The 13,028-nt window shown below is 44.3% G+C and overlaps 2 protein-coding genes across 3 annotated transcripts in view; one reads left to right on the top strand and one right to left on the bottom strand.

The window, feature by feature from the left end:
• The window catches only part of LOC137301426 (coxsackievirus and adenovirus receptor homolog), a 32,082-nt gene that overhangs the window by 16,019 nt on the left and 3,035 nt on the right, over window positions 1-13,028 (top strand). The window contains exons 4-5 of the mRNA XM_067970924.1: window positions 1,698-1,766; window positions 2,494-2,630. Coding sequence (XP_067827025.1) covers window positions 1,698-1,766; window positions 2,494-2,630 — 206 coding nt within the window. The remainder of the gene's footprint in view (window positions 1-1,697; window positions 1,767-2,493; window positions 2,631-13,028) is intronic.
• LOC137301416 (carotenoid-cleaving dioxygenase, mitochondrial-like) overlaps window positions 7,949-13,028 on the bottom strand; it is a 51,204-nt gene continuing 46,124 nt past the window's right edge. For both annotated transcript variants that reach the window (XM_067970908.1, XM_067970907.1), the window contains 2 exons: window positions 11,071-11,181; window positions 7,949-9,329 (listed from right to left, as the gene is read on the bottom strand). In XM_067970908.1, coding sequence (XP_067827009.1) covers window positions 9,216-9,329; window positions 11,071-11,181 — 225 coding nt within the window. In that variant the 3' untranslated portion in view covers window positions 7,949-9,215. The remainder of the gene's footprint in view (window positions 9,330-11,070; window positions 11,182-13,028) is intronic.

Raw genomic sequence — 13,028 nt, 5'->3', positions numbered from 1 at the left:
TGGGCTTCTATCTTAGCTAACAGTCTCTTATGTGGGACCTTATCAAATACCTTCTGGAAGTCCATATAAATAACATCCATTGACATTCCCCTGACCACTACTTTAGTCACCTCTTCAAAAAATTCAATCAGGTTTGTCAGGCACGACCTACCTTTCACAAATCCATGCTGGCTCTCTCTGATTAACTGAAAATTCTCGAGGTGTTCAGTCACCCTATCCTTAATTATAGACTCCAGCATTTTCCCCACAACAGATGTTAGGCTAACTGGTCTATAATTCCCTGGTTTCCCTCTCTCTCCTTTCTCAAAAAGCGGAGTGACATGTGCAATTTTCCAATCCAGAGGGACAGTTCCTGATGTCTCACTGCTGATATTAGGGGGCTATTACTTTTCAAGTGTAATGACTTTCACATTTGCACATTCTCACCTCTGGGATAATGACAGCCATTTTCTATGTCCATTTAATAAGTATTATACAAACCAACAGATGGTCAGGGATCAAGTATCGTCATTAATTTACGATTACTTCAGTATCTATGGTATATGTTAAAGCTGCATGCTGAAACTAATTAATAGCAGGAATGGTCATTAACCTAAGGGTGCTTCCACTGTATGTGTTAATTTTGTGCTTTTACACTGTGAATGCTCAGTAACTTTTCCAAGCACAAAAGATATAATTGAAAAAGCAGTGATTCCACTTTTACATTTATATTTTTTTATTCATTCATGGGATGTGGGCGTTGCTGGCAAAGCCAGCATTTATTGTCCATCCCTAATTGCCCTTGAGAAGGTGGTGGTGAGCCGACTTCTTGAACCGCTGCAGTCCGTGTGGTGAAGGTTCTCCCACAGTGCTGTTAGGAAGGGAGTTCCAGGATTTTGACCCAGCGACGATGAAGGAACGGCGATATATTTCCAAGTCGGGATGGTGTGTGACTTGGAGGGGAATGTGCAGGTGGTGTTGTTCCCATGTACCTGCTGCCCTTGTCCTTCTAGGTGGTAGAGGTCGTGGGTTTGGGAGGTGCTGTCGAAGAAGCCTTGGCGAGTTGCTGCAGTGCATCTGTGGATGGTACACACTGCAGCCACAGTGCGCCGGTGGTGGAGGGAGTGAATGTTTAGAGTGGTGGATGGGGTCCCAATCAAGCGGGCTGCTTTGTCCTGGATGGTGTCGAGCTTCTTGAGTGTTGTTGGAGCTGCACTCATCCAGGCGAGTGGAGAGTATGCTATTACACTCCTGATTTGTTGCTTGTAGATGGTGGAAAGGCTTTGGGGAGTCAGGTGAGTCACTCGCTGCAGAATACCCAGCCTCTGACCTGCTCTTGTAGCCACAGTATTTGTATGGCTGGTCCAGTTAAGTTTCTGGTCAATGGTGACCGCCAGGATATTGATGGTGGGGGATTCAGCAATGGTAATGCTGTTGAATGTCAAGGGGAGGTGGTTAGATTCTCTCTTGTTGGAGATGGTCATTGCCTGGCACTTGTCTGGCACCTTACATGCAATGAAAAGACCCAGCACCCCTTATAAGAGGAGCAGAGGACACTGAACGTAACACAGGGGAGAAATTATGGGAGGTGACCGAAGTGCAGTCAAAAAGTTAAATCTTGAGGGGGCTTTTAAAGAATGAATTAGAGTAACTTGTAAAATGGCTGATAATATTCTCAAAGAAATTGAAAACATTCATAATTTTTTTTTAACCTTAAGGTAATCAGAAAGTTACACAACTGATATCTGTCACTCCAACCAAGCTGGTCAATCCAACTGAAGCAACTGGTATGATATGATTTTTAGTTTCTGATTGATCTGTGGCTGTTTAACATAGAAGGAATCATGGTCGAACCCAAACGTGTTTTCATCAAATGTCCATACCCTTGCACCTTTCTGCTGGAGTCACTGGATAGAAATCAGGAACAAGAACCCTGACTGTTCTTCTCTGTAGCTCATGGACTCTTGATGGCATTTGTAACACCCTAACTGTTGAGGTCATTTAACGCAGCACACACCAAGGATTGAATTTGGGATCTTCTTATCTGTATTATAGGCGCTACATTGGCCGAAATCTTCACCCAATAGGCCAATGGGGGGGTTTAAACCACACTTTTATTTACGTATTGCTATTAAAGATTACTAGTTGCATATATGTACTTGCTGTTTGTAATAAAACAAAATAGGATGCATACTGTGGCCCTTGAGAGAGCGCAGTGTTGGACAATTACGATGTCACTTAGTTAACATGAAAATAATATGGAAAATTTAGCAATCACCAGAAGTGCCATTGATAGAACTGTAATGTACCTTCCCTTTTTAATGTCTGTCCAAAAATAGAGAGATGACCTACTCCTTGTAGGTTTTCATTCTTTGAGATAAAGTATCCTCCATATACGGCTGGAGGTCAGATGCTGAACAGTTGATCAGCGATATGTGGAAAATAATGAATGTATAAGATATGTTATTTGCTTTTGTTCTATAATGGTGCAATACAGCCTTTCTTTTTTTTCAGTCATATATCCTCCAAAGAATGATGGGACATATATTTTCCTAAAGAGGGCTAGAAATCGTGTTGCTATATTGGTTGGTGTTATCATTTTCTTGCTGGTTATCCAATATTTGCGACACAGAACTAATACCTGCACACAGGTAAGTATTGACTGATAAAGCTTTTGAAAAGTATCCAATAAAGCTTTTCTCTAATTAAAGCTTAATTGACCTCTTGAATAATTTGTACATACTCTGCAAGACTCACTAACCTTGTTCATTAATAAAGATGAAATATTATGCTCCTTAAAAATAGCATATTTCAGCAGTGGGATGGTGTTCAAATAAATTGCTACGCAGTGGGTTTGTATCCATGATTCCCCATGTAACATCAAGTTCAGTCATACCATTTGGATTGAGCACCAAGTCAAAGGCTGGGCACTTTTCCATTGGGAGGGAGGTGAACACTGGAAGACGAGTCACAGCAGTCTCTTCACATACAGCTGACAATAGCTTAAAAGTGACACTGCCATGAGGGGTAGGTCCTCTCGCCTAAAGAACTGCCTGTGGTCCAGACTTACAGAATACTGAATTATTTCAGATGAACTACAGATTCATACACTATTGTCTGTAACAGGTCAGCGAGCAACAGTGCTTGTGAATACGGATGCTAAGATATGTAATTCTTGTGTATATAGAAACTTTCTTACCTTCCTTTGTTTTCTCTGAACGTTGCAGATTCTACATATTTTCTGTAGCATCAGGGAACCTACTCTACAAAAAAAAGAGTTGGCGTCTTCCACTAGCATAGGCACTAACTCCTGCTCCCTGTTATATAAGAACTTAATACAGCAGAGAATGAGAAAAGGACACTAACCCATTAAGCCCACTCTTTCCATAGACTATCCACAATCAACACTACCATGAGGGTAGATTTTCCTATTGGGTCTCCATTCGCAATTAGCACCTGACTGACCGTTAATGACCCCATCTGGTTTTGCAAGCCCAGCTTCATTTCCATAATGTGGGTGAGCTGCCAGAAGAGATTGCACCTGGAGTTGGGAGCAGGAGGAGGGGGAAATCGAGTTTAATGAGGAATGGGGAAAAATTGCATTATATAGTAGTGATGGGTGAATTTAAAGGGATGGGGACACATAGGGCCAAAAATGTTGGTAGCTTCTACAAAGGTTGCCATACTTTTAATATATACAAGTCCATCTCCCATGACATTGCACACGGGAAGTCAAGACCAAGTGCAATTTTCAGGACTGGAGGGTGTGGAATAATTGGGCCAGAGCACTTATACATTCAATCACCATTTCAAAGTCATACATTGAGTCTTTACTTTTATATTTTCATTATAAACTCATATGCTCAAATCTACAGTGGAAACTGCCTATGTAAACTTGGTATACTGTAATTAGATTCTCCTGCTAGTTGTGACACTTTAATAACTTCACTGGCGAATGGTGTATTTACAGTGTGACAAGTTTACATAGACAGTTCCCATTATAAATCAGGGCACAGGAATTTATAATGGAAATGTTGAGGAAGTGTAGGAAGGCATAAGATTTTTGATACATTATAAATTTCAGCCTTTGCAAAGGCAGTTTGGTTAACAAATTTGGCTGGCACAATAAATATGGAGGCAGAAAACAGTTTGTGGTCAATGATGCAACACTCAAACCCCACTTTTGATGGCTGAGGACGTGGAGGTGGTAATGAATAGGATGGCTGCAAAGAGCCTGTGCCATTCCAGGATACCCTCCCCTTAGGACAGTATTGTAGTATGCCTGGAAGGAGGTGGACCAAGAGAATTTGAGGGAGCAGGTGGCAGTGCTTATCAATGCATGTTAGTTGCAGGTGTTACATACGAACATACAAAAATGACGGGCAGGAAACAACCAGCTTGTTCATCAAGCCTGCCCCACACTCATGATGCCTCGAGCAGCATGATTAGACACTTACCACCACCACCATCCCCACTCCCCGCCGCCCCCCCCCCGCCCCGCCAACCCCCCAACAGTCATGTAATCTCCTGTGAGAGGCCAAAAAATGGGGAAAAAACCCTAGGACCAATAAAGGGGAAAAAAATCTGGAAAATTCCTCTTCGAACCCCTCAGGCGATCAAAATCAATCCAGAAGATCACATTGACCATGTAACGTTAATCCACTTACCTTTTAAATGTAGCCCCAGCCAAGGATCGGTCCAGATGGTCATTGCCAGTGAGACTCTGCCTATAGAATGTGGGCGTGAGGGTACCAGTGGATGGACAGTCCACTTCTGATGCAGTCTGACCTGCTCAGCATCCATCTATTGCTCCTCCTCTTCTTCTTCCAAAAAGCATAAGTAGAAAGTGTCAATATCATTGATGTAGCAATATATAAATAATGCAGTGCCAGAAACCTTGGCACAGGGCCTCCTGTAGAAACATGAAAGAAAATTTTAAAACGATTCAGAAATAGCTTCAAAATGCTGCTACAAATCTTACTATAGGGCTCTATAAATCCACTGCCATAAATAGCGCAGTCTCTTGCAGTACTGGAAGCCCATGTTATATTATAACTTAGCACTATTCCAGAGTAAACACTGGGGGCTCGAATTTAGCAGGCCTGCGGGTTCCCAGCGGGTGGTCCTCCGGGAGCGTCGAAAACGCGAACGGCGAAATTAGTGGGTTGCCCACGCGATCGTAGCAGGCCACCCACTAATAGGATCCAATTACCTGCTCCTCCGGGGTCCACGGCGCTGGCCTGCGCGTCGGTCGGGCTGCGCATGCGCAGTACGATCTGTCAGCTGGAGGCTCTCTAGTTAAAGGGGCAGTCCTCCACTGACAGATGCTGCAACCAATGGGACAAATTGCAGCATGGAGCAGCCCAGGGGGAAGGCTGCTCCCAGTTTAATGATGCCTCACCCCAGGTATCATCAGATGGGGCGAGGAGGAGGGGGAGGACACAGATCTTCCCCCCGGCGGGCGGGAGGAAGCGGCCTGCCTCTGCCACCAAGAAGGCCTGGCTCGAGGTGGCAGAGGGGGTCACCTGCGCCACCAACATATGGCCCACCTGCATACAGTGCAGGAGGCGCTGCAATCACCGCAGTAGGTCCGCCACAGTGAGAACACGAAGTCTTTCCCCTACACTCCGTCTGCCACAACACTGCCCCAACCCCAAATCTCCTTCGGCACCGCCAACACTATTCTGTCACATCACCCTTCATGCCCACTCACACCCCATCCTCATCTTACCTCCACCTACTCACCTCGCCAGTACTCATCCTGCCACTAACACGCGACCCAATCCTCATACAATCTCATGGCTCCATCCCATACTCACCCTCTCGTGCATCTCCCTCACGGCCAGCCTCACTCAACCTGCCACCACCTGTGCTGCAGCCACAGGGCATGCATCACATATGTGCAGTAGGCAGGGTAAGGCAAACGTCTCGTCAGCATGAAGGGGGTGCACAAGGGTGTCTGAGGGTTTGTCATGGGTGTTACCCATATTGAATTTCAGAGCCACAAACAGCACACATTATATTGACACCACCACTGCCATGTCTCCGCGAATCCTGTCCATTGTGTCCAATAATGCCCGCTCCTGGGTATCACTATGAGGACCCACCACTGATGCCACCCATCGTGTTACTGCAGAGTAGGTGCAGGTGTATTTGCAGGGCTCGTCCGCGCAGACGACTGAGAGACATCGGCGGTGTAGCCGGCTGCACCCTGGAAGGATGCGGAGGAGAAGGTGTGGAGGACAGTGGTGACTTTGCCAGCGACAGGTAAGCAGTTGATGCTGGGGCCAGCCAGGAGCAGCTCGGCATGAAAGAGGCTGCAGATCTCCACGACTACATGTCGAGCAAATCTGCACCTCCCTGTGCACTGCTGCTCGGAGAGGTCCGGGGAGCTGCGCCTCGGTCTGTGGACCCTGTGGCGAGGGTAGTGCCCTCTGCGACGCGTCTCTCTCTGCGGTAGCCCTCCCTCCTGCTGTGCAGGTGGGCGTGCAACCACACCGTGTTGGGGGGATCCACGTCTCTGCGGCGGACGGCGTGGACTGCGAGGCTGCTGGTGCTGGTCATGCTCTTCGTCCTCCGAGGGTGTCCACACACCACCCAACTGGCAGGTGTTGGTCTGAGGGGTTGTGCAGGGTAGGTGTGTGGGTCCTCGGACTGGGGCTGCGGTTTCGTGTCGGTCTGTCCTCTGGCTTGGCCGGGGGGTGGTGGGGGGCAGGGGTTGCCCTATGTGACGCGGTGGCCTCCTGCGTGGGTGAGGGCTCTCCCCCGTGGAGCGCACCTTGGCACCTGCCACAGGCTGCTGGCTGCAACACGCCTGGTTTGAAGGGTCCTGTTTCCCCCAGTGTGGGAAACTGACTGCCTTGAACCTAAAATCCCACACTTCCTCTTTTGACAGCTGCTTCAGCTCATTAACTGACCACAACGAGCAAGTTAAGTGCTCTCAAGTGGAACCCCGCTGGCTTTAATTGCCTGCGGGATTCCCACCAGCGGGGCTTTCGCGCGCAGCCCCGCACGTCAGCGCGGTACCCGGAAGTGGCCGGGATTTCGTCCGAATCCGGTCACGTGATCGGAGATCGGGATTTTCGGGGCCCCCCCGCTGGAAACCCGACCCTAAAATCGAGCCCTGGGAAAATGCACGGGTGTCAAAATGGCATCATCAGGCCCTAATTTTAATATAACAAACATGAATCCACTCATGATTCCTCTCTAGGTTTTTCAGTGTTTACATACACTTACCCCCTCCTCTTTTTCTGATTGTATTAATGGCAACTTGCTGGAGTGAGGCATCTCATGGTGCATGGCATTAGTTAAGACTTTTTGCTGCACTCTTTAGGTCAAAATTTTTTTGTGTGGTAACTGGCTGGAAGTGTGAGCTGATAACGGCGTACACGCGAGACGCCCCGCTCCAGCAAGATACAAACATTGTCCTTGCAGCCGTTCCATATGGTCATTGCCAGTACAACTCTTGCTTATATTCTACTTTACACACTAAGAAAAGCCTGAAGTATCCCAAAGAAGAAAATTAAATCCTGTTCCTCCTGTCTGATACAGTGTGAAACTGCAATATCACATTTGCCCCACTACAGAATATCAATGTATTGCCCCTGCCTACAAGACAGTAAAGCACAACTCAGATGTCATGTACGTTACAGTATGACTCAATCCCAAACATACATTTACCAATTCAAATCCCAATCATTTGCACGTTAACAATTTCCCGTGAAAGACATGAGTAACATTTTAAATTATTTTAGTGTTTTTATTTTATATTCAGCAGTAGAATCATTAACAGATTAATATACAAATACTGCAAATTAGGCACTGTATACATATACATATTCTCTATAAAACAACAGCTGTGTTAATGTGAAAAATGTTTGTTACCCAAGAGGATATACATCTGTAAAAATATCTTTGTTGTTTCACAAGCATTTTTAGTGGAAATAATAAAGCTTTGGCATATTGTAAATGTTCTTAGGACATTCTTTTATTTTGTGCTCATCAGTGTAAGGCACGTTAGCACTGGAAATGGAACATTTTCCAATATCAGTATCAAGTACTAACAGCTCAGGTGTTTCACAACTTAGATGCAAAGTAATCTCTTGTTCCTCCTCAAATGACATCTACATTCGACTTTTCAACAGGAGTCACCAGAAAGTGATTAGGATTAGGAACAGGCTGATTTTCCCCTCTTTAACACAGGAGTTGAAACCAACTGTAAAATTCCTGCTGCTGCCCTTAGCTTAGATCAGCTAATTTGACAGAGGTGAGATCAAAACTAGGAGCTTCCTGATCAGCATGGTTCAGTTCCATATTGGGCGGTCCACGTACTAATTAAGCCAAATGGGGGTAGCTAGTGCCCTGTGCTTTTTGTAATCCCCATACTTTTTTCTGCTTATGCGCCACCCACCATCATAGGAAGATAGGAATTGCTAGACGAGAAAAGACCACGGTCCATCTAGTTAAACTTCTACCATCATGGCATGTTACAACGGTAATGGAATTGTTGACTAATCATAGTACTCAATTTCTATCAATGGGTCTACAACAGATCCAGAAATGACACAAGAAAAACCCCCAGTGGTGGAGAGCTTTGGGAACCATAGGTCCAAAGTCACCTGTTCCTCCCAACATGTTACATTCACCACATGTCCTGTCTCAAATTTCTCATATACTTTATTCCAAAGTTTTATTTTCTGAAAGAAATGTATCTAATTTGCATTTGAATCACTACTAATGGCTTCCACCGTCTATCTAGAGAGTGTGTTCCATAGATTGACCACTCGCTCACTGAAATAATAGCCAAGATGGTGTGCTAGCATTCTCTGATAATATGATTCTGCAACTGATTAATATATCAGTTAGGTGAGGAAAACAGGACATCAGTTTTTTTGCCTCTTCTGAAGGATGGTGTTCCAACAACACAGCAATCCCTTAACACTATGCTAGTCCATCAGTAATAGGGAGTCAGGAATGATTAAAATCGAACCCTGGGTGTGATCTTGAATCCTCCACTGGGGATGAAAGCCATGCTGCACCAGATTCAGCTTATTAGAGTTGCTCTTAAGTGGGGTCCATTGCACTAAATTCATGAATTTATTATCATTGCTTATTAATAACATAAAAATTCCTTTTTAAAAAAAGTGCAAGCCTTTGATTACATTGTATTAGATTTTTTGCAGTTCCTGAGCTGGTGCAAACCAGTTGCACAAATAATGGACTTGCTTCGATAAAGTTTAACATTCTGCAAAGACACCATGAAATCCAAATGGTATTCGGACAGCCACTTCTGCTCTGCCCACTTCAGTGAAGGTCTTGGCATCTAGCACAAGCAGCAAGCTGTTCTTATTCTGAAAAACAACAAAAGAATTCCTTAATGGAGATAAAAAGAAAGACCATAAATGCTGAAATCAGATCCTTTTCAGTCTTATATAAAAGATTTTTCTTCAGGTAGTTTTGATGAAGGGCTACACCTGAAACATTAGCCTTTCTTGCTTCCTAATGTACATTTATATCATTCGATGATTTTTTTTTAAAACTCTATTGAAAGATAATCATTTACCAACCTTGATACATTTTACTATTTAGTATTCCCAACACAGCAAAAATTTTCTGTCCATTAATTTTAATGGACTGGAAATCGTAGGGGCTACGAATCATGCCTGCTGACCCCCATGCCTGAATTCCTGATATGCACTCCAGTCACATGAAGCTTTGCTATGGGAGCACTAAATCATAAAATTACCCAAGTGTAGTTTTTTAATTCCAGCAGGAAGCTGTGCTCGATGTAAGTGCAAATCAGAAAATTAGCAGTGTTCTATCTGTGACCGACATGCCCTTTGAATGCAGTTCCCCACTGGGAACCTGGGATCACTGGGCGAAAAATTAGTTTAGATCCGTTTTAGGGCGCAGAATTGACGGCGTTCTGGGAGGGTGCCAGAGGCCAGAGGCCCGAGGCTCACCTGAAATTGGCATATTTCCGGCGAGCTGCAGACACCAATTGAGCAGGCAGAGACAGCTTGCCATTTTGACCAGGGCCAATTTGGGTCGGCTGCCTTGCCAACATCAGCCCTCAGGTTGGTTGTGGAGGTGAAGCAAACAGGAGGGGGGTGCGATAGCGGCCTTGCCATGGAGCCGGAGAAGCGATCCTGCTCCTCCTAGCTCCACATGAAGGTAAAATAAGCATGAAGACGTTTCTTTTTGTTGGCAACTGCCAGTTAGGCCACAGTAACCACTGGAAAACCTGAGTGGCGCATGCTCTGCTCTTGCTGACCAATTCTGCAGGGGCTCCTTCAACAAGTGTTAGGCCACTCATTAGCATATGCAAGGTGCCTAATTCTTGTTTAAGGCAGCCGCCCGGGACGTCTGAAAATTGTCCAAATCCAGTGTGGTGCTGGATGTATTTCAGGCGTCCTTAGGGTGCGGGTCACTTCTGACAATGGAATTCAGGTGTAACTTCGGCAGAAGATCGGCGGAAACCTCAGATACATTGCACAAGCAGGGTTTCTGCCGAAGTTACTGTGGCCGATTGGAAGAACCCCCGATTGGAGAAATCGATAATGTTGAAACGTTCATGGGAACATGAGCAGGCCATTCAGCAACCTTAAGCCTGTTCCACCATTCAATTAGATCACCTCAATTCCATTTACCTGCCTAAGCTCCCTATCCCTTGCCTAACCAAAATAAAAAATATACCTGTACCTAGGTTACCTTGAAGTTCCATCTATTAAAATCAAGCCTAACTTCCTTAACCTTCCCTCATAGTTTAAATAACTGACACCCAAAATCATATCAATTGCTTGTCTCTCTACTCTTTTCAGGGGCAGTAATATCCTTCCTACAATTAGCAGGATGGGCAACAAGGCAAAATGGAGGAAAAAAAAGACTGTGTGTTCTCATAGGAGGATACATATACTCAAAAAAGTTACCAGTATGTGTCGACAGATACACAGAGGAACCATAGATTAAGATAAATCTGCCCTCTCTCTTCCAGCGATGTCGGGGGGAGGGAGGTTGAAGAATTATAAATTTAATTGGATTATATATTATTTGATAGCATTTAGTCCAATTAAGAAAAAAAATTCCAGTTACCTGATTTGGTGAAACAACTACAGATAAGATAATTCCATCATCCTCATCTACACTGTTGGGAGATGGCACAAAGACTGGCTCTGATGGATAGTATCCTTTTTCTTTCCAGATCTGTGGAGAAAAAAATGTATGACAAGAACAATTTACATTTTGATAGTGCCTTCAATGTACAAAATTGTCCCCAGACGCTTCACAGAGGCATAAGGAAAAAATTGGATGTCAAACCAAAGAAAAGAAAGAAAGATGCATTTATAAAGCACCTTTCATGACCTCAGGATGTCCCAAAGTGTTTTACAACCAATGAATTACTTTTGAAGTGCAGTCACTGTTGTAACGTAGGAATGAAGGAGATGTTAGGAGGGGTAATCAAAAGCTTAGTCAAAGAGGTGGGTTTTATGGCGGGTTTTAAAGGAGGTGAAGGAGATAGAGAAGCAGAAGGGTTTAAGGAGGGAATTCCAGAGCATGGGACCTAGGAGGCTGAAAGCACAGCCACCAATGGAGGCAAATGTAGGTTAGCAAGGACAGGGTTGACGGGTGAGTGGGACGGTGCAGGATAGGATAAAGCCAGAACAATTTTGGATAAGCTGAAGTTTACAGAATGTGGAAGATGGGAGACCAGTCAGCAGAGTGTTGGAAAATTGAGTATGAAAGTGACAATGGCATGGATGAGGATTTCAGCAATAGATGGGCTGAGGTATGGGTGTGATGTTACTGAAGTAGAAGTAGGCGGTCTTAGTGTTGGAGAGGATAGCAGCTCTTCCCAATGTTCAGTTAGAAGAAACCACTGCTCATCCAAGACTAAGCAGTCTGACAGCACAGAGGCAGTGGTGTGATCGAAAGAGGTGGCAGAGAGATAGATGAAGAATGGGAGGGGACAAGGATAGATCCTTAGGGACTCCTGAGGTGACGATTGGGATTGGACGCGAAGCCATCAGTAGAGATGTCTGGCTACAATCATGATAGGAAAGAATGGAACCAATTGCGAGCAATGCCATCGAGCTGGAAATTGGAGGAGAGGCACTGGAGAAAGATGGTGTTGTCAACCATGTCAAAGGTTGCAGAATGTTGAGGAGAACGAGGAGGGATAATTCACCACATGCACAGCTACAAAGAACGTCATTCATGACTTTGGTTAGGGCCATTTCGGTGCTGAGTATGGGGAGTGTAAACTTTATTGGAGGGATTCAAGCAAGAAGTTCCAGGAGAGATGAACACGGATATGGGAAACAACAAAATGTTCAGGGACCTTGGGGGGAGAAAAGGGAGGTTTGAGAGGAGGTGGTAGTTTGCAAGGGCAGAGGAGTTAAGGATGGGTTTTTGAGAGAGGGTGAGCACAGAGGAGGAAACTGCCTGAGGAAAGGAAACCATTTACAATGTGAGCTAGCATGTGGGCCAGGAAGACAAATCAAAGTAAAGGCTAAACTTCTTTCATAAGCAGATAGATCAGAAACTGCTGTACTGTATAGAAGAGTATTTTTATAATGTGAGCAATACTTTATTAAAAGACAAGTATTGTGTACTGAAAATCATTTAGCCCCTGAAAAAGTGCTATTTGGAAACAACATATTGACAGATGGAAAGAGAGGATTTTGAACTCAGCACTGAAGAAATGTTATATATTCTAATTCAATATTTTCACAAATGTGATGGCAAAGAAGCTTTGATCATTAATGTTCCATACACAATTCTATTTGTAATGAGCAAATAAAACTCCATGGGGGTAATTTTGTCTTTGTGCGCTAGTATAAAAAGGTGATCTCTCCTGATTTTTATTTCCAATGATTTCACCCTCGCACAAAGTCAAAATTACCCCCACATGTGCATTTCAAAGGAATTTTCAATGAAACAAGATACACAGAAACTATTATTCCTCTTTTTATACAGATAATTTTCTAACAACATTCAAAAGGATCTTAAAGTTTAAAAAAAAGTGGTGAAATATAGGAGAAAGCCACAAA

This window comes from Heptranchias perlo, chromosome 33 (assembly GCF_035084215.1).
Source record: "Heptranchias perlo isolate sHepPer1 chromosome 33, sHepPer1.hap1, whole genome shotgun sequence".
Lineage (NCBI taxonomy): Eukaryota > Metazoa > Chordata > Chondrichthyes > Hexanchiformes > Hexanchidae > Heptranchias > Heptranchias perlo.
Note: the sequence above shows the minus strand (reverse complement) of the source record. Positions and strands in the feature narration are given on the sequence as shown.